This window comes from Thamnophis elegans, chromosome 2, assembly GCF_009769535.1.
Source record: "Thamnophis elegans isolate rThaEle1 chromosome 2, rThaEle1.pri, whole genome shotgun sequence".
Taxonomy (NCBI): Eukaryota; Metazoa; Chordata; class Lepidosauria; order Squamata; family Colubridae; genus Thamnophis; species Thamnophis elegans.
In genome coordinates, this window is record NC_045542.1 from 168,546,881 (window position 1) to 168,568,818 (window position 21,938).

At 48.3% G+C, this 21,938-nt stretch overlaps 2 protein-coding genes across 3 annotated transcripts in view; one reads left to right on the forward strand and one right to left on the reverse strand.

The window, feature by feature from the left end:
• LOC116503412 (major histocompatibility complex class I-related gene protein-like) overlaps positions 1–21,938 on the forward strand; it is a 187,185-nt gene that overhangs the window by 24,102 nt on the left and 141,145 nt on the right. The gene's annotated exons all lie outside the window — the stretch shown is intronic.
• On the reverse strand, positions 1,302–17,439 carry LOC116503382 (major histocompatibility complex class I-related gene protein-like). The gene is made up of 7 exons (XM_032209762.1): positions 16,824–17,439; positions 11,597–11,833; positions 9,619–9,894; positions 8,724–9,011; positions 5,485–5,556; positions 3,263–3,414; positions 1,302–1,968 (listed from the first exon to the last, which is right to left on the reverse strand). The coding sequence occupies exons 1-7, from the start codon at positions 16,894–16,896 to the stop codon at positions 1,738–1,740; spliced, it is 1,329 nt and encodes a 442-aa protein (XP_032065653.1). The 5' UTR covers positions 16,897–17,439; the 3' UTR covers positions 1,302–1,737.

Below are 21,938 nucleotides of genomic sequence, written 5' to 3' on the forward strand. Positions count from 1 at the left end.
TGTATCAAAATGTATACTACAAAAATATCACACTATTCACGCAACTTAATGCAAAAAAACGGTATTGAACAATAAGACAGCGAGAGAGAGATACAGACACACATACACACACACACACAGAGAGAGAGAGAGAGAGAGAGAGAGAGACTGACTGGCTGACAGGTAAGCATCTTTGGCGAGAGGGCTCTCCGGCTTCCTTAACTACCCCATTCCCACCCCACAAGCAGCGTTCCCTCTAAGCTGCGTGCGTGAGCGGCCGCGCAGGTAACAAAGAAACACCGCGCACAAGTTTCAAAGTGCAGCGCAGTGTTTTTTAATGTCTTTAAATGTGACTGAAAATAGCCCCCTTCCCTCCTTTCTGAACTCTGATTTCTGATTGGTGAAATCAAGGAAAACTCTGCCCGGAGACCGATGATGCTGCAGAAGGGAGAATTCCCATTGGTCCCCCACGTGTCCACTCCATTCCCTACCCAACTGCGCATGCGACACACACACACACACACACACACACACACACACACAAACAACGCATGGACTTCCTCTCCCCAAAGACTTTCCTGAAGCCTGGCTGGGGGGGGGGGCGCAGAAATGGGCTCCCCGCCCTCCTAGATGCCCTCTGGAAGTCAGAGACAGATCATGTCCGAACTTGTAGTTGGCCCTTTGGGGGCGTTTCTTGCCCTCTGCAGCCTCCAGGGGCTTCCCTGAAGCCACGTCCGGCTTCTCCGGGAGGCCGTTGGTGCTTCCGGAGACGGTGGTGGTGAGCCTCGGGGCTCCCGGGCGGCCGATGTGCGCAGGGCGCTTGGCTGGTTCCAGCTGCAAAATGTCAGAAATCTCCCCGTTTTGCAAGTCGGCTGCCAAAGGGAAGGGAGGGTTAGGGCGCTTCTCTCAACAGCCCAGGGCCGGCTCCTCTTCCTTCCTCGGCGGTTGGGAGAGCGCTGCGCCCCTTTCAGTCTCCCTGGAAGCCGCCAGGGTTGCTGCGGCTGGAGACGAGCGCTGCTGGGGAGAAGTCAGTGTGGGGAGGGGGGAGGAGAAGGGAAACTTCTGTTCGCCACTGGCAGGCCTGGGTCGCTGCTGGTTCCAGTGACCCAGGCTGCCAAACCACTACTGGTTTGGCCGAACTGGTAGGAACCCACCACTGGTGTATGGGGAAGGGGAGTGAGGATTGGTAGTGAATGCAATTTACAATAGCTATAGCATTCGCACTTAGACTTAAGTACTTCACAGTACTTTTTACAGCCCTCTCTAAGTGGTTTACAGAGTCAGCCTATTTGAGTCCTCATTTTACCAATCTCAGATGGATGGAAGGCTGAGTCAATCGTCAGCCGTTCAGGATCAAACTGCTGGCAGTCGGCAGAATTAGCCTGCATTCTAACCATGGTGCCCCCATGGCTCTTGAAATACAAACCAGAATGGTTGAATAAAGAACTCTCTGTTAAAGACAAAAAGAATAAGTATAAAAAATAGAGAGCGGGGCTTATAGCTAAGGCAGAATGCCAACAGAAATGCAAATATGAAATCAGGAAAGCTAAGGCTCAGAATGAAGTAAGACTTGCAACTAATGTCAAAAATAACAATAATAACATGTGAAAAAATAAGAAAACAGGAAAATCAAGCAACTGATCTGCAAACACCTGCTGCTTCTGCTGATGCTCTTCCCAAGATGCAAGTGAAGGGGAAATGCGCTGATGGCAGGGCCTCCCTGATGGTGGCAGCCAGGACTCCTGCGGTTGCTTGAAGTTAGTAGCCCTCTTCTCCTCGGGGGTATTGCATAGGAACTGTGTGACTCCTTCTAACAGATCTCACAGTCACTTTCTCTGCTTTGGAACCCTCTTTTAACTCTATTGCTTCTGCTTTGTCCAAAGTTATTGACTTTGTGAGCGGCTTCTTCTTCCCTTCTCGCCTGCGCAAAGTTGACCCAGAGTCTTCAACAACCCTCTGGGGTCTCCGCTCTCCACAGGATTCCATGTCCTGCGAAGAGAGAAAATGGAAGACATCAGAACTATACTTTGTACTAGCAATGTTTTCTCCCCTTCTCCACTTAGAACCATAGAATCATAGGCTGGAAGGGACCTTGAAGGTTTTCTAGTCCAACCCCCTGCTCAAGGCAAGAGTCCTTATGAGCTCTGTTATTCCCACCACAACCCTGGCAGGTATGAGGGCAAGCAGCCAAAGAGTCTTGATAGAAACAGCTCCTGGTGTACGTGGGTGTGGGTTGGTCCTCATTTCTCTCTCAAACTTACTTCCTTCCTTCCTTCCTTCCTTCCTTCCTTCCTTACTTACTTACTTACTTACTTACTTACTTACTTACTTACTTACTTACTTGCTCTGTATCTACTGTATCTACAATCCCTACCTACCTATTTATCTACAGACCTACCTGTCTGCCTCTCTCCTGTTGTCTGTCTGTCTGTCTGTCTGTCTGTCTATCTATCTATTTATCTATCTATCATCTATCATCTATCTATCTATCTATCTATCTATCTATCTACTATCTATATAATCTATAGCTATCTATCCACAAATGTCCATCCATCTGCTCATTTTATATTATCTGAATGAGGAAGGGCAAGTCTGTCTGTCTGTCTGTCTATCTGTCTATCTATCTATCATCTATCCCCCCCTCTCTCATCTATCTATCTATCTATCTATCTATCTATCTATCTATCTATCTATCTATCTATCTATCTATCATCTATCTATCTATCATCTATCTATCAGTATATCTGTCTGTATTAATTAATCCATTTATCCACTATCTACGTACCTACCTTCCTCTATATGATCTATATCTATATATCTGTATCTATCTGTCTGTCTACCTATCATCTATCCATCTAATCTATCTACTTGTATGGTGCCCAACTCACAGAGTTTATCCCTGCAGCCCATCATCTCCAGGGAACTTTTTCCTGGACAGCCCTCCCCCTCCACCACCCTTTGTTTTTCCATTCTTCCATTCCTTCTCTCCCTCCCTTCAGTTCTTCTTTGACAGAAATCCCACATTTCCCCAAGATAACTCCAGCTCCTGCTTCTGTTCCTGGCTCCTTCCCCGTCTCCTTCTCCTCCCTCAGAGCAGATGGGTGTGAGGGGATCCCAGAGCCCCAGAGGAGCCCCAAGCAGCTCATGATCCCTTGATGGTTGCCTTACAAAGACTTGGGGAGTGAATGTTGCCCACCCAACCCTTCAATGGTCCTGGCTCTTGGGTATTTCCCAAGCCCAGAGTTTTGCATCTTACATAGACTTCAACAACAATCATTCTCACCTCCGAAGTTACTTCAGATTGGAGCATCAGTTCAGATTGAATCTTATTATCTGTGCCACAATTAAGAGAAGAAGAAAGTATTCCTGATGGCAAATCATCAACTGAAGATTTTGCTTTCTGATAGGGAATCATTCTACATCTCCAGAAACTGCCTGTTAGATGGGAAAAAATAGAGGACAGCTGGCTAAATTTGGGGTCAGCAGCTCCTGCCTCAGATGGAGACAGACTCATGCTGAAGACCTCTAGAAGACTTCTAAATCTGGATTATAATCCACCACCTTGAGAAAGTTGAATTAGTGCTGCCATCTGTTTGTTAGGGACAAAAGGCAAAATTGTTGGCAGTCAAAAGTTGCTGGCCACAGGGAAATGAAAAGGAACATTCCTGGGTGTTATTGAGAAATAATCAATTTGAAACCATTCTTGCTCCTATTAAAGCTTTCATGGGAAATCACAATCCACTACCACTAAAACCAGTGGTGGGATTCAAAATTTTTTACCACTGGTTCTGTGGGCATGGCTTAGTGTGTGTGCCATGGTGTGGTGGGCGTGACTTGGTGGGCATGGCAGGGGAAGGGTACTGTAAAATCCCCATTCCCTCCCGATCGTGGGATTCGGGAGGCAGATAATAGATGGGGGCAGGGCCAGCCACAGGTGGTATTTACCAGTTTTCTGAACTACTCAAAATTTCTACTACTGGTTCTGCAAAACTGGTCAGAACCGGCTGAATACCACCTCTGACTAAAACCATTGAAAGTTGGCACAATAATTGAGATGCTCCCAATAAAACCTAATAAATCACCACCAATTACTCTTAAGCAATGAGGCTAAATCTCTGGGAATCCTGTTATGTGGTACAAGACAGATCGTCCTCCCCATAGATTCCACACTCGGTAATTCTCATTTGTTTTGATTTATATTCCAAAGCCTCTGTTTCCCACCCGACCAGCTCCAATAACCAGCGATCTTGCCTAATCTTGCAAAACTAAGATGGCTCTGGTTGACTTAGAACATGCACTGACAAATGAGCAACATAAATTGCAAACAAGTCAAAAGGCCCATCCTGGAAGAAGGAAATGGCAAAGCACTTCTTCACTGTTGGTGAGAGAATCGCTTGGATGTGTTGAACCGTATTTGGATGAGCTCAACTGAGGAGACACTTCCCACATCCATCCTCCCTCTCATTACTTTTGCTCTGAGTAGGGACAGGACAAGCAGCAGCTCCTTCTACTTCCCCCGTTGTTGTCTGTCCCCAGGTGTGATTGCAAGCAAGGGCAGAGGACATGGAGCTCCTCCACACATTCCCCCCCTCCCCCAGTGCCACCAGAGCTTTCCTGAAGGTCTCTCTTGCCAGATGAGATGACACATGGATCTTATTCAGGAACAGGATTATGGATTGTCTAGGACTGGGATGGCGAATCTATGGCACGAGTGCGACAGGTAGCATGCGGAGCCATTTGTTAGGGCACGCGAGGCATTGCCCTGACAGCACCAGCATGCATGCACGCACTGGCCAGCTGACTTCGCCTTTAATGTTCAGCCATTTTTCGAGGCTTCCCTGAAGCCTCTGGAGGACACAAAACAACCCAACACGCAAACCGGAAGTTTGGGAAGCCTCCTGAAGCTTCCGGAGGGCCTCTGGGGGGGAGGGGAGAGGAGGCCGTTTTTACCCTCGCCAGGCTCCTAGGAAGCTTCTGGAGCAGGGGAGGGTGAAAAATGGGTCCACGTGCAAAAAGCGGGGCAAGGGCGGGGGTCATTCACACATGTGCAGGGGGTCACATATGCATACGCAGGGGTTCGCGTGCATAGAATTATGGGTGTGGCGATGCCCACGCATGACCTCCCTGCACTCCCCAGCTTTTGGCACGCAATGGCAAAAAGGTTAGCTATCACTGGTCTAGGGCTTCCCATGTTATTTATGGGACTTTCCTTTGATTCTTCAGCCCCAGATATTTGCCCCTCTGAAATCAATCTATTAAGGCCAAAATGATTTCCTCCCAGAGGAGAGGAAGGTGAAACGTTCTGAGATTTACAGTCAATTGAAAAAAAATGGCTGCATAGCTTCTTCTTCCTTTCTGACTCTTGGTCCAAATGCTGTTTGTGGGGAAGAGCCTCGTGGGGAGTCATGGCTGAAACTCTCAGAGAGATTCTCTCCCATTCACACCAACTCAGTCAACACAGAAAGACTCAGGGTGGGGATGAGTGGAAGTGTTTGTTTCACTTACCCATCAGGAAGAAAATCACAGCTCCAAAAATTACACCTACTACAGCTCCCACAGGAATCCACCACTCTGTAGCTAAAGAAAGAGACACAGAATTACAATTAGAGTAGACAGATCCTGAGTTCCCAGAAGTGGAGAGGCTGAGCAATGGAAGCATTTCCCAACTTGTGCTGGTCTCCAGGAAGTGTATCTACCTGAAGGAAGCTCTTCTTCTTCAAAGATATTCCCTCTTCAGCATTGGAGGGGAGGGGCTTCCTTTAGGTGGAGAGGGGGCACTGCCTAAAACCCACCAAGATAAATGGAATAGCCTTGGAGGACAGAAAGAAGAACCACAACCGAAGCAGCAGTCAGATAAGGGAGGAAGGGGCTAAAGCCTGAGTCAAGTAATTAAATTGCTGTATTTTTGGAATATAAAACGTACCTTCCCCTCCAAAAAGAGGGTGAAAATTTGGATGCATCTTATACACAGAATATAGCTCCCCCACCCTGAGGTGAAAAACCCAGGGCATGGAGGCAGAGATGGTCTGTGGCAATCCTGCAGCCTGGAATAGCTGATTGGGGGTATTCTGCAGTCCCATCCACCTGCCAATCACCTGTGCTGAATCAGACTGCAATAAGTGCTGAAGCTAACCCAGCTGGTCAGCATTTGCAGCAGCAATCACATTCAGAAAGCACACACAGGTAACTGATTCAGCAGGATTCAAAATAATAATAATATACAATACAATACCAAAAGCAGGTTTTCCAAGGTAGCAGTAAATACAAGCAAAACACAAGCAGTTTCACTTTCAGTTCTCAGCTAAGCCAGGCTCCTTCCTGTCTCCTTGTTGCTCACACAGCAAATACTGTTTCAGAGTCCAAATAGCCCTCATTGGCTGACTTAGTTGCTGCGCTTATTCATTGGCTGACCTTGTTACTATGTGCTCCAAGTCATGAACTCTCACACAAGGACAGGAAGCTAGCCAGCTGAATACTATGGATGCTGGTAGGCAGAGGCAGAATCTTTTTTCTTCTTATTTTTCTCCCCAAAAACTAAGGTGAGTCTTATACTCCGGAGCATCTTATACTCTGAAAAATACGGTAAGTAAATATGTCCAGCTTAGTTCACGTGAAGATTAATGGTGGGAAGATGAGGCATGTTCAGATTGCAAGATTTTGTCACTATCATTTTATAATGAAGGTAGTACTTAATGTAAATGACATTGGTTTCTTACTCTGGTCTACCCTGTTGAGCTGAGAAATGGCCAGCGTCCCCTATTGAAAAGGATATTGAATGACATGGGTTAACTTGTCCCATCAAATAATTTCCCCCAGAAAGGAAAACATTGTTTCCACTCCCTATCATTTCTATTGAATACCTCCATATACAATAGTCCAGCAGTTCTCAACCTGTGGGTCGCGACCCCTTTGGGGGTCAAACGACCTTATCACAGGGGTCACCGAGGAGCCTCCATGGAGAGGCCAGCAAGAAGCTGGCTGGAAGGGAAGTTGCAGCTCGGGTTCCCCATGCGGTGGAAGGAGAGGTGGCAGAAGACTGAGGGGCTTCCCTGCAGGACAGTCCGGCCAGCCTTCCATGTGGGCGTTTTTCAGCCACTGTTCCTGCCCAAGAACTCCTACAGGGCGAACGCCTTCGCCGGGGCTGAGCTGCATCGAAGGGGGAGGTTTGGGCAGCACGAAGAGCAACGGCTGAGGAGAGGCTTCCTGTGTCAGGAAGAGCTCCAGCCCCTTTCTTGTGCTCGTCTCTTGTGCACGTGCGCTCAAGCAAAATACCCTCCTGGGCTAGGATCAAGGCGGAGGGGACAATGACTTTCCTCCCGCTGTTGCCACTGCACAATGAAGTGAGTAACTGGGTGTGCAGCGCAGGAGAGCCACACTGCACAGGAGACTCCTCAGCGCCAGACTCAGGTCAGCGCGAGCCACAGTCCCCTTCGTGTTGGCTCAGGAAGGAGGGGGATGGGGAGCAGCAGCAGCAGCAGCTGGTTGGGTGCAGGGAGGGAAGAGCTCCAGTTCTCCTGCACTGCACAGGGCTCTCCTTGCTCAGGGCTCAGGAACTCTTCCCTCTCTGCATCCAGAGACGGCTGCTCTGGCTCTTTCCTGAGCCAACATGAAGGGGAACGCGGCTGGCGCTAACCTGAGTCTGACACTGAGGAGTCTCCTGCGCAGTGTCACTCTCCTCCACAGCGCAGCCAGATACTCACTTCTCAGTGGCAGCAGCGGAAAGAGTCGCTGTCCCCGCCTCCGTGATCCCGGCCCAGGAGGGTATTTTGCTTGCACGTGCAAGAAAGAGATGAAAGAGAAAAGGGGAGAGAGAGAGTGAGAAATGAAAGAGAGCTGGAAGGAGAGAATGGGAGAGGGAAAATAAAGGGAAACAAATTAGAGGGAGAAACAAATGAAAGAGAGCTGAAGGGAGAGAATGAGAGAGAGGGAAAAGAGAGGGAAACCAGGGGAAAAGAAAGGAAGAAGAAAGAAAGAAAGAAAGAAAGAAAGAAAGAAAGAAAGAAAGAAAGAAAGAAAGAAAGACAGACCTATGATGAAAGCAATGGCAAGCTAGATCTCTATGGTTGGGGGTCACCACAACATGAGGAACTGTATTAAAGGGTCGCGGCATTGGGAAGGTTGAGAGCCACTGCTGTAAAGCCATGATGGCGAACCTATGGCACTTGGGCAGGCAAGCTGTCACCCAGCTCAGCTCCACTGCGCATATGCATGTAGCTCCCGCTGGCCAGCTGATTTTTGAGTCTCTGCTGTAAATGTGGGAGATGCACGTGCATGGGTGGGAGGGAAGGGGATTTCATGCAGCCCGTTTTTGATCCCAGGAGGCTTCCGGGAGACCTGCTAGGCCCAAAATGGGGCACGGGGGGATCGTTACAATGTTTGGGGGGGTGCATTGCATTATAGGTGTAGGCACTCAAATGTATGCTGTCACACGCCTGCGCATGATTTCAGCATAGGACCATCCTCACTGCTGTAGAGGATGGAGGGAATGGCCTTGAAAGGCAGAAGGAAGAGCCACAACTAATCATCTCATTTATCATATCATCTCATATATCTTCATATCTTCATACTTTTGCTATTAAGATATCAATTCCAACTCTTCTGGCACTTCTCTCCCATTGCTAAATGCAGGGCTATATTCCCTGCACACCACCTGAAAACATGAAAGGATGCAGCAGAAAACTCTCCCTTCCCTTTTCAAACACTGATGTAAAGTTTACTTCTACATTAACCCATCACTTTCTCACCTCTTTCCTCCTTGAAAGACAACACCAGAGGCTCCTGCAATCCCTCGTGCTCCAGGCGACACCGAAAACGGTCCCTCTCCTTGGGGTCAATCTCAATGCTGAGCTGGACATAATAGGTCCCATCTGAATTGGGGACCACGTTCCTATGGAGGGTCTCATACTGGCAGATCTCTCCGTCTCTCATCCAGGTGCTCCTGATCTCCTTGGGGTAGAAGCCAAAGGCCTGGCAGATGAGGACCTCCAGGCTGTCATCCACCACCTTGCTAGTCACTTTCCCCACTGGGGGCTCTGAAGAAAGAGTAACAACAAAGTTCCTGGGATTTCTAGAGTTTCTGTCAAGGCGATTTAATAAGTGGGAAGAAGATCTCCTTTGCCCATCCTCTCCCTCTGCCCCCTCTCCTCCCCTGAACCTCTGGGACACTGAACTCTTTAGATTCATTTTTGAAAGGGACAGATAGAGTTGGGGGTAAAGTTCTCACTCTGACCAAAGTAATTGCAATGCTTGGGCTTTGATTCAGTTTTGACACCCTAAATTGAATTTGTTGTCCAAGGTGGAAATTGGGAAGAGAAACAATCAGCTTTTGATTCTGCCACAAATGCAGGATGCAAAAATTAGATTTCCTCGTGAAAAAAGGATTGGATCTCAGCCTTAATATCTGGCTCCTTTGGTTTCCTTTTCTTTTTCTTTGAAGAACTTGTTTTTTGAGGGGTGAAGGTTTGGAACTTTTTTTCCCTACTGTGGTAAATTCCCCTAGTTTGTTTTGGTAAGTTCCCACTTCAATTTCTGCCGGGCACATGAAGGGTGGCTTGGCTGTGTAGAGCACAAAACCTGAGGAGGGGAAGATGTGGAGGCCTAGAAAAAAACAGCACAATCTGAGCCCATTTGGCCACTCACCTGTCTTCTTCAGAGCCTTCTTCTGGTGGGGCAGGTATGTCTTCAGCCACACAATGCAGGTCTTCTCCAGGAAGTCTCTTTTCCCCCAGGACCACCTTGGATTTTCCTCCCACTTCTCCTTGACCTTCTGGGCCTGGGGCTGAGCTGTCACCCATCTGAGGGTCTCCTTGTCAAAGCTGATGAAGTCCCTCCCATTATAGCCATAGTGCAAAAACCCTCTTTTGCTCCCGTCTTCAATGAGCTCACAGCCCAAATTCATCTGCCAGGTGTGAAGCCCTGAAATGCACAAAGAGGACGTAGAAATATCCAGAGTTCCTCTCCCTAGAGACCTTCTGCCCAAAATGATTGAAGTGTCTATTTCCCACCCATCCCACCAGGGGAGGGAAACAGATTTTGCCTCTCCTCTTCTTTTCAATGGTGGGAGATCTTTTCTGTGATCTGGGGCTACACTAAGTGTTCTAGAAGATCATGAAGACCATAAGAGTGTCTGTCCTGGAAGCCATCTTTTACTTTGGATCTTCAGGCCTGCCACATTTAGTGCTGTGGGAAACTGGGAGGGGGGATTGCATGGAGTAGGGGAGATATCTACCTATAATAACATTCCTTTCTCAGAGAGTCAAGGACATCTTGCCCTGCCCCTGGAGTAGTGTGGCTGGGAGGCATCTCCAGTTGGGACGGTGCATTGATTGGACCATGTGATGGACATGTGGGTGCTGGGGCAGGGACTTGGACTTTCCTTTGGATGGGAAAAACCTGGAAGCTTTCCGATTGGGGTTTCCCCAGATGTGCCAATATGACATCTCTAATAAAATGGAACTTTGAGGAACTTCTGACCTTGGAGTCTTCTTTTGTTGGGGGTGTTACTTGTAACCCTGGCAGAGAGAGAAGATCTTGGGGAGGGGAGGCTGTTTTCTTTCCTTTGCAGGGAAGGATCTCCCATCCTCATGCTCCTTACAGCCATTGGTGGTCAAGGGCAGAGACAATATTGTCCCTTCTTGGGAAGGAGTGTCAACTACCAAAACCTGACAGCAGCCATTTTTCCATTTCTCAGTTGCCACACAGGAATGAGGGGGAGGGAGAGGTTTGGAATGTCACTCCAGTCGAGACCAGACATAACACATACCGTATTTTTCGGAGTATAAGACACATCAACGTATAAGACGCACCAAGATTTTGAAGAGGCAAATTAAAAAAAAGTTTTTGCACTATGCAGACCTCACAAAAATGGCTCGTTTTTCATGAAAATGGGCCTGTATGTTTTTAAGGGCATGAATAGCCTCTAGGAGCCTTGTAGAGTGCTCCTAGGGGCTGCGGGGGGGGGGGCAGAAATTGAGCAAAAAATGACCCAATGTTTGCTCGTTTCTGCCCTCCACCGCCCCCAGGAGCACTCTGGAATCTTCCTAGAGGCTATGCACGGCCTTTGGGTGAAGGGGGCAGGGTTTTGGGAAGCAAAAAATGTTGTATTCAGTGCATAAGATGCACCCAGATTTTCAGCCTCTTTTTTGAGGGAAAAAGGTGTGTCTTATACGCTGAAAAATATGGTAATTGTCCCATAGGAACCAAGATCATCTCCAGAGGTCCCGGAGGGAGATGGAGAGGAGTGACCTAGAAGCTCTCCAATTAACCGAATTGGCCAATGTGACATGTGACACTTGGAGGGGGGGAATCATTTACTCTTTTATTTATACTGAAACTGTGGGAAACATTTAGAATTGCTTTTGCTTTTACTCATGCCGATATGTTGTAGCCAATAAAGAAGTTCTTTGAGGAAGGTTCCAGTCTCAGAATTCTGATTTGGTTGGGTTTATTAGTCAGAACTTTGGCACAGGATTTATCTCAACCCCCTAAGCTCCCACCCCCCCCCCTTTTCTGTTCTTTGCCTACTTGCCTCTTTTCCCATTAACCAAAGTGACAAGAGGTGGGAAGGTGAGATTTGGGAGAGAATTCAGGGCTTGAAGACAATTCTGCCTCTGCTCACCTCCAGTCTGGGGGTTGCGGTTTGATAACCACTCCAGGTCAGCTCTGAAAATCCTCTCAGGTGTCTTCACCTCCTCCGCCTCCATCCAGGGCACCAGAGGAACTGTCATCCCATTGAGGATGTCATATAGAGCAATGGGATGATCATCCAGGTGGATCACGGAGAGGAACTCGGGCAGCCCTTGGTTGGGCTCTGATATCTTCAGGTAGGAATAGCATAGGGAGTGCCTGGAGGAATCTAGAAGAAGAAGGGGGTGAAGGACAGAATTAGGAGGGTTTGCAGCTCCAGCTCCTCCCTCGATGCTCTCCTGAAAAGCAGCTCTCAAACAGAAGGCCAACTGTCTGCTCTACTTTGGATGATTCCAGTCATCCTGGAAAGTGGCCAAAGGAGACCCTAGGGACTCTTGGTTGAGTTGGGAAATAACTGGACATGGCCACCTCAGGTGAGGGGACCCTCAGGGCTCACTCGACTGCTTCTGGGCCTGACCCCATTGGACCCCTCATGCCCATGGCCTGCAGGGCAGGAGCTGCTTGGAGTTTCACCAGAGTATGGAGACTTCCTGATCCTTGGAAGCTGCACCACACCCAGAAGAAGCCACTCTTGGTCACAGGCCTCCCGGGGAGACTTTCCTGATCAGGAGGGAGCTAGACTGGAGGGAGGCTCAGCCTTTCTCCTGGTAGGAGTGGGGAGGAGTCGGAGGAGGACAACAGAACTCTGAACATTCTGTTTTCACTTTCACTCCTGGCTCAAACATTTACACAGAACTGGAAACATTTAGCTGTCAAACTTGTGGCCTATGGGTGGGATGTATTATGTGCAGTTCAAAGCGCTGAATTGCCCATCTTTCTGATCAACAAGCTCAGCATTTTAGTCCCTGAGCCACCACATCCCTTATTGGGTGGGTGGGGAAGGGGACCAAGGTACAATACACTGGAATTGGGCCAAACTTAAACATTCTCTTTTGATTTGAATACCTTGCTCAGAAGTTCATTCAGAATTGTTGACAAATTAAACCCCAAAGGCTATTGTCCCACAGGAGCCACGGATTATTATTTTTCTTAGTATTTTTTCTTAATTTATCAGCGTTTAAAATACAGAAGTACAAAAAGAAATTTGATTGTGATTGGATTATAATCTGCCCAGGTGCTTGTTTCAATCTTGACTTCTTGTGTGTTACAAATCAGTTCTGTTGAGGCCCATATCATATCAATTCTGGAAAATGATGAATATCTATTTGAATAAAAAGTATATTGTTCTTTTGTAGGGTTTCTTTCTCTCCAAATATCTTTTAAATTTGTTTCATCTATCATCCTGAAAAAAGGATTTCGGAAGCAATTTTCTATTTAACTTTGTTGTTTTGTGTGTTTTGTAGTCCATATTCTGGTATACAATGCAATTGAAATCTCCCATCATACAAATATCAACATAGTCCAAATCAGAATTTTTTTTGTGGAGTTTTTTGTAAAATTCATCTTGTTTTTCATTGGGTGCATAAATTGCGATTAAGAGTATTTTTTTGATATTATCCACTGGAGTATCACAAAAATTAAGTGTCAACTATAAAAATACAGAATTATGAGTAAAATGAAAAAAGAAAAAAGGAGAGAGAAAGAGAGAGAGAGAGAGAGGAGAGAAAAGATCTCTTACTTAAAAAAGAAAAAAGGAAGAAAAAATTCTTCAGTCCAATTCACTTAAAGTTTAAAACAAGCCATCCATATGTCTCCAATATCTCCAAAAGGAAAAGAGAGCAAAGAAAGAACAGGAATTAATACTTCAAAGCTGCAGAAAAAAAGGAGCCAAGGAGCCAAGGAAAAAATCACCACCTCCCCAGCAAGATAGTCATAAGCACTGCCACCAAAACAAGAGGAAAAGAAAATAAAGTTTTTTTTTTAAGATGAAAGTCTTTCCATGGTCACTCTGAGCTTTTCCTTAGAGCTTCTGTTTATTCCAAAGTAGGTTTCCAGATACTGAAAGTTTCCACAGCTGTATAAACAAACAACTGTGTTCCTGCCCCTATCAGTTCTTAACCAAATAGCCTTCAAGGGAACAGCTTCTCTCTAAACAATTCAGATAGTAAAACTTAGTAACAATGTTTCAAGTCCACTAGGTGGCAGTGTTAATTGTATCCGAGGAGGGAAAAAGGGATCTTGGCACCTCCGCAATCTCTTCCGAGGGGAGTAAGGGGGTGGGTGGGTGTTTCACCCTCTTCCTTCACTTCGATTTTCAGCCGCGTTGGGTGAATGGAAATTCGTATATTCTTGCATTTATAACCAGAGGAAAGACCGAAGAAAAGGGAGGGAAAGGGAAAGGATCCACTCCCTCCCGCCGGTGCGGCCAAAGGATGAAGGTTCAAGAGGGACCCAAACTCCCAGGGGACCATTTTCACTCGCTGTCTCCGGGATCCAGGCTGGCTTTCTCCGCCCACCGTCGCCCAGACTGCGGCGTCCCTTCTAGACCGCGCTACGGACTTCCCAACGTCACAGAGGAAGAAGCGGGAGCCCTGCAGCCTTGGCGTCCTTGCTGCCCTTCCGTTATCCCCACTCCGCCCTTCACGTCCCACTTAGATTCTGGGACGGCAGCTTTCTGCGACAAGCCGCTGCCTTCTTTGAACCGGAACGGGGAAACGCCTCCTTCATGATGGCCTAGAGAAAAGGAGGACCAGGAGGATTCCAGTATTTGAGGGGCTGCCACAAAGAAGAGGGGTGTCAGCTTGTATCTTCCAAAGCCTCTGAAGGCAGAACAAGAAACAATGGATGGAAACAGATCAAGGAGAGAAGCAACCTGGAATGAAGGAGAAACTGCCTAACAGTGAGAACAGTTAACCAGGGGAACAGAAGTTGCCTTCAGAGGCTTCATCACTGGAGCTTTTTAAGAAGAGACTGGGCAGCCACGTGTCTGAAATGGCATAGGCTCTCCTGCTCGAGTTGGACTAGAACAGGGGTTTCCAGACTTCAGGCGGTGGCCCACTACCGGGTCAAGGGCTAATGGCCACCGGGCCGCGTGACTGGCCGGTGAGTGCATACACTTCCGCAGGCACACACAGCCCCACTCGCACGAGCCTCGTTGAGGGAGCTTATGGTCCCACTCGCGTGAGCGTCGCCAGTAACATCACCGACATGAACGCACGCACACATGCACTTGCCCCTCCCACAAAATCATCCCCTCTTCCCCCCCCCTGCAGCTTCCCCCCCCCTGCAGCTTCCCCCCCCCCTGCAGCTTCCCCCCCCTCCAGGTCACCAACCCAGAAAGGTTGAGGAATTCTGGACTAGAAGACCTCCAAGGTCCCTTCCAGCTCTGTTCTGATTGATCGATTCCTCTTCTCCAGGAGAGATAAGCGAGGTTGACCCTTCCCTGCTGAATAGAGGCCAGCCTTGCAGTTCTTCCCCACTCCCGGGGAGGGATCGCTTGCCCCAGGATATGACTGAGCCCCCTCCCCCCAAGACCTCCCCTGGGGTTCGGGGGAGGGAAGCAGGAGAAGGGGAGGACGGGGAACAGTGTTCGGGTGGTCAGCGCTTTCAGAGAGGGGGCGGAGTCTCAATCTTTTGTGGGCAGGTGGTTTTAATCAAGGCAAGAGGGGGGAAAAACGCAAGGAAGTCCAGTTGCCTTTTGGAAAAGCCCCTTTGGGACAGACTGATGAGAATTTTAACCCCTCCTTCCAGCTCAGCCTTTCCATCTCCTACAAGATGGTCCATAGGGCCCCTCAATAGACCCCCTCAAGGGTTCCCAATTCTTGAAAGAACCACCTCCTCAATTTGGAGGAGAGGTTTCTCCCATTCCACCTTTTCCACAATGACGACAGGATTTCTGGATCACTCCAAGTCCTTTTCAGTCCATGGGATGTCTTGTGCGAGGGAGAAGAGAAGATTGGGGGGGGGGGGAATCACAACACAAGGAAAGACTCAGGTAGGCGCTATGATCTGCATGGAAGTTAACAAAGGAGTTGAAGGCTTTGAATGCTGGCCAGAGAGGCAACCTTTCCAAACAAAGTTTTCTCATCGCGAGCGAGCTGGTTGGCCCATTGAGGACTGGAGCCAGAAGTATGGACCCCAGGGCTGAAGTCTAAAAACTTCTCTTTTTACTTCTGTTCTCGCAGAATGGGAGCTAATTACAGGCCAGTTACCAAAGTTTTAAGGAACTTGGCAACTTTGCAACTTTAATAAGACTTGTATGCCGCCCACTCCCTAGGGACTCTGGGCGGCTCACAACAAAAGCAAAAACATAAGAATATTAAAAATACAATTATTTAAAATAAGATATCATCCATTCAATCAAGTGGGGCTGGATTTTAATCAACAGCCTCAGGCCTGCCGGAAGAGCCAGGTCTTAGTCGCTTTAAGGAAGGCCGGGAGAGTGGTAAGGGTCCGGATCTCTGCGGGTAGCTCGATCCATAAGGCCGGTGTAGCTACAGAGAAGGCCCTCCCTCGGGGAGCCGGCCGCCGGCATTGTCACCCAGAGGAGGCCCAACCTATGTGATCTTATTGGTCATTGGGAGGTGAATGGCAGGAGGCAGTCTCTCAGGTAGCCAGGTCCAATACCATGCAGGGCTTTAAAAGTAAGACTAGCACCTTGAAGCGGGTCCGGAGACCAATGGGGAGCCAGTGCAGCTCGTGGAGGATAGGTGTAACATGGGTGTATCTAGGGCAGTGTTTCTCAACCTTGGCGACTTTAAGTCCTATGGACTTCAACTCCCAGAATTCCCCAGCCAGCATAGCTGGCTGGGGAATTCTGGGAGTTGAAGTCCATAGGACTTAAAGTCGCCAAGGTTGAGAAACACTGATCTAGGGACACCCATTATCGCTCGCGCGGCTGCATTCTGGACCAACTGCAGTCTTCGAACACTCTTCAGGGGCAGCCCCATGTAGAGTGTGTTACAGTAATCCAGTCTTGAGGTGACGAGGGCGTGAGTGACTATTTGAAGTGCCTCCCGGTCCAGATAGGGCCGCAACTGGTGCACCAGGCGAACCTGGGCAAAGGCCACTCTGGTCACAGCCGACAAATGGTGTTCTAACGTCAGCTGTGGATCCAGGAGGACACCCAAATTGGGCCCTCTCCGAGGGGTGTATAACTTGCTTGAAGCGCGAGAGAAGGAAGATTTTTCCATCTGGGAAAGGACTTTGGGAACTGAGAGGGGAGATGGGGGAGAGAAAGACCCAATCCAGGACATGCGACCCTCCCTTTCTCTTTCTTCCTCCCCACCCGCCCCTCGCAAATCCTTCCAGAAACTCACCGCAAAGGCCGCCTGGCAGCAAGGACCCCAGCGCCGCCCCCAAGAGCAAGAGGGGCGCCCGGTAGAGCTGCATCGCCCTCCAACCAGGCGCTCCCGTGCGCCACCAACCGAAGACGCCTGCCGTCCGCTAAGGGCAAGTCGCTTAGGCGCTGCTGCCCCAGTTCGGCTCCCGTTTGGATCCAGAAAGTAATCCAACTCTGCTAAAATTCTCCGCCCTGTTTGGGTCCGCGAAGAAGAGAGAAAACGGCGCTGCTCCCTTGGACTCTTCCGGGGTCCCTGAAGGGTGGGAGGGGTCCGAGGAAGACACTGTCCAGAAACGGGCAACGTTAGCGCTCAAGCGTCCTGGTTTCCCCGGTTGTCTGAACTAAGCCACTGCGATGCTCTCCCAGCTAATTCATCTTGGGAAGCTCTCCGATCGATCCCCTTTCGCCCAAAAGGGCTTTGGGGGACCTTTTAGCAGAAGGTGGCTGTCTGTGATCTGAAGGGGAAGGATGTTTGGGCAGCGTCAGGCTCGGACCTCGCTCCCTTCCACCAACGGCCTCGGGAGACCCGCCAAAGAGGTCTTTTCCTTTGGTGCTTCTGCCGCCCCCAGCAAGAAGGATCCGACCGCTGGGCTCAAGAGCAATTTTACACCTGTACCTTCGCTCCGCCAATGACAGCGCCGCTCTCCACCCTCGCTCCGCCCCTTCCGTCTCTGCCCGCCCCTTCCGATCTCTCCTGAAGTTCCATGTCTAAAGTCTGCAGGTTGGTAAGGGAAAAAACGCTGCACGGTACTAAAAGTTTGTTTTGCACGTAATAAAAGGTGCCTACAAGGGAGAGACTCCGCAGGTGTTTCTTTTCCGCCTATGCTTATCAGTATGCTAACCGGCCTAACCAGATCTTTGGGAGGGGTGTACCTGCAATGTAACCTGCAGTGTAACCTGCAATGTAACCTGGAATGAGTCCTCCAGTGGGAGGGGCAGATTTCAACGCGGAGAAGAGTCTAAGCCCCTTCCCCAATTAGCCTATACTGTGGTCTCACTGGACATTTTATTCCTATATGCTATTTTTGTCTTTGTTGAAAACCTTTGAACAGCCTCCTCCCTCTTAAAACCAAATTCTGGGTCGTTTACATGGAACAAAAGCAGTCCTCCACTTACAACACCTCATTTAGTGACAGTTCAGAGTTACAACAGCACTGAAAAAAAGGGATTGATGGCCCTTTTTCACAGTTAGGACCTTTGCAGCATCCCCATGGTCATGTGATCCGAATTCACATGCTTGGCCACTGATCCCTACTTAGGACCGATCATGCGATCCCTTTTTGCAATCTTCTGACCAGGGGAAGCCAGATTCACTTAACAATCGCGTTACTAACGTATCAACTGCAATGATTCACTTAAAGGTGGCAAGGAAATTGGGGCAAAACTCACTTAACAAATTCTCACTTAGCAACCTAAAGGTTGGGCTCAATGGTGGTCATAACTCGAGGTCTACCTGTACATGCCCCTTAAAGGAAAAATAATAAAACCAAAAAGAAAGGAAGAATAAAAGGATTTTTTAAAAGAAAAGGCCACCCCTCCTTCCCCTCTGGCTTCAGTCTTCCCAGCGCTTAGGGCTACAGGCAGATCAGGAGGGTCCTCCTCGGGAAGATTAAAAGAGGGAGAGGGCTGCTGGATCTCCAGTGGGAGGTCTTGATTTCTCCTTGCAGGGAAAAGCAACCCCTCAGGACCAGAGTCAGCAGGATGGTGATGATATCCAATCAATTGTGGGTTAAATGGAGGAAGCTGAAAGCATGCCCTGCCTGGGTCTCCCTCCACCCCACCAAATTCATCCTCCATCTCATTGTAGGAAGTTATCACCCAGCCCTCACGCAGAAAAATGAAATATCCTAGGAAATATTGAAAAGGCAGAATATTTCTCTGGATGTGAAAAGAAAGAAACATGTTTTAAAAGACAGAATAGTTGCCTGTAGCTTCCTGCCCATCCTCACTTTGTCAATGGGTCATTAAGAAGGCCAAGCTAGTCCCTTTACATAATAAAGTCTTCTCCACTTCAGCTCCATGGGGATGGGATTAAGGCATGAAAATATTGGCACTTTACCCAACTCCTCACATGGCATCTGAGAACTCAACCAAACCTGGATTCAAAACGCAACCTAGAGAGTTGCCCCTGCATGGGCCCATGGGAATCTGACAACCAATCAGAATACAAGCTCAAGATCAAAGGCATAAAACCAGGGACTCAGCATCTCAGACCTTCCTTCTCTTTTCTCCACCAACATTGAAGCATGTGATCACCTTTTCTGTTCAGGGCTCAAGCCATGTGGTCCTGTCCTCCATTAAACCATCTTTCCAAGCAGCCTCCATGTCTCCTGTGTCTTTTTTCCCCACTTGGAGCCGAACCCAGGAGGACATTTCTTTCAACCAAGTGAAAGTCAAAAGAGAAGGGTTGCTGTTCACCTTGTTTCTTTCTTCTCTCCATCCCCCAAAAGGGCAAAGGCTGAGCATCCAATCAGCTGCCTCCTGACCATAAAACTCTGGAGAGGAGCCTCCATATTTTCTACTCAAGTGTAAAACTCCAAGTTAGGTGGCAGGCTGAACCAAGGTAGGCCTCAAGCCTGAACCAAACTACGGTTTCATGATATTAAGCTCTAACTGTTCATATAGAAATTGCAAGATTTGCTTTTAGGACATAGTGCAGTTAGACACGGGTTAGAAGGAAGTCTGCACATGAAATATGCTGAAGCGAAGCATCTATTTCAGCCCATCTGCTGGCTTGGCTGTTAATCTGTTTGGTAGACACATATTGTTAGTTCCTCAAAATACGAGCTATGCATGTCCGTTAGCTGACATCCTGTAGAAATACTTTCTGTAACTCAAGGACAAATCTTAAGGGGTGTTTCCAAAACTAACAGATGGCTTTGGCTGGAAGTGATAAAATATATAAGGAAGTTCCTGAATTTCACTCAGTGTTCAGGCCATTTATTCTTTGCTATGAACCTGCGCAAATAAACTTTTCCTTCTCTGAAGAGCTGGCTTGTGTGTCCCGTCTTTTCTACAACAGTGGTGACCAAAACTGAATGCATTATTTCAAGTGTGGCTTTACCAAGGCATTATAGAGTGGTATTAATACTTCACATGATCTTGATTCTATCCCTCTGTTGATGCAGCCTAGAACTGTGTTGGCTTTTTTTGGTAGCTGCACACACTGCTGGCTCCTACTTAAACGGTTGTCCTTTCTTTCATGATTTGTAACATACCATTCCTGCATTCGACAACTCAATTCTCTCCTGGAGTGTAGGAGTTCGTTTTTCTATGGGTTATTCTTTTCTTCTTCTCAGCCATTGCTGAAACATGTTAGACATGACCTCTGTTTGTAAGTCAGTTTATAGCTGGCAAACCCTTTGATTGACCCATAGCTTCCTTGTTAGAGACCTCGCTACTCTCCAGAGAATCAACCCAACCCTTTCCCAGCCCTCCAGCCCTTCCCAGGTGACTCAGTTTTCTGATAAGGTGGACCCCATAGCAGGTAAGCCCAGGAAGAGGAAAGAGATGGATGAGACGGATTGAGTTCTGTGTTGGAATAATAAACTCTTCTACAAACAGCCCCCCCACTTTTCTCTGCTTCTCCTCTCAACCCCCCCATCTCTCCTGCTCCAACCTCTTTCCCTGCCGTCTGCTGTCCCTATCCTCCCCCCCCCACTTACATATGTAAATCAGTCCCAGGATAATGTATAAACTCCACCCTGGCTGTTGTTTTTGCTGCCCAAATTGCCCATTGCTCTCTATTTTGATATTTCCCCAGAAATACCAATGGAATTGATTACAAAGAAACACCAAATGTTCTTAAACCAGGATTGGTGAAGCAAGAAGGAAGGAAGATGTTTTCTGTCTTGTAAATCTTTCCTTCCTCCCTCCCCACTCGCTCCCCCCTCCCTCCCTCTTTATCTGGAATAGTATATAAGGTCTCCTGCTCCAGCAGGGGGCTGGACTAGAAGACCTCCAAGGTCTCTTCTAACTCTGGAGACATGATATGAGTGTTCCAATATCTCAGAGGTTGCCACAAAGAAGAGGGAGTCTAGCTATTATCCAAAGCACTTGAGGGCAGGACAAGAAGCAATGGGTGGAAACTAATCAAGGAGAGAAGCAAATTAGGAGAAATTTCTTGACAGTTAGAACAATTAATCAGTGGAACAGCTTGCCTCCAGAAGTTGTGAATGCCCCAACACTGGAAGTCTTTAAGAAGAGATTGGATAACCATTTGTTTCCTGCCTAAGGAGGGGGTTGGACTAGATGACCTCCAAGGTTCCTTCCAACTCTGTTACTGTTCACGGCTCCCCCTCCTTTTCTGCTCCCCCCTCGCCTTCCCCGTCCATCAGGTGGCAAGTCCTTTCAGGAACTCACCGCAGCAGGCCCCGGTCACGAAGGCCCCCAGCACCGCTCCCAGGAACAAGAGGGGCGCCCGTTGCAGAGCCATCGCCCTCCAGCCACGTGCTCCTCTCCACCCGCAACTCGGGACACCGGATTGCACCCAACAGCCCAAACCATCAGCCGAAGGAAAACCCCGCCCCTTCTGCCCCCGCCCCGCCCTTCGCGCTCCAGAGCGATGAGTCTCCGGGGCTGAAGTTCTCCACTCCCCCCTCCAAGGTGCGCAGATCTCCGAAGGAAGAGAGGAAAGTGAGCCGCCCTTTTTCTGTCCTCCGACGCCCAGGAAGGGGGAGCGGGGACCTAGGCGGATTCCCTTTAGGATAAAGTTTAGGAGAGGACCTGCCAAGTTTAGCACAGGAAGGCGATCTGGTTACGTGTGAATGCAGCCACAGGGATGCCCTCCGAAGAGAAGTCCGTGTTTGTTGGATAGACTTTTGGCGAAAAGTGAATTCCTTTCCTTTCTCTTCCTTTTCTTCCTTTCCTTTCCCTTTCTTTCCTTTCTTCCTTTCCCTTTCTTTTCTTTCCATTTTCTTCCTTTCCTTTCCCTTTCCTTCCTTTCCTTTCCTCCTTCCTTTTCCTTCCTTTCCTTTCCTTTCTCTTTTCTTACTTTTCTTCCCTTTGTTCCTTTATATGTTGAAACTTTATTTCAACATATAAATAACAAGAAAAAAGTCAAGGAAAGTATCTCCTGCTTGAGCAGGGGGCT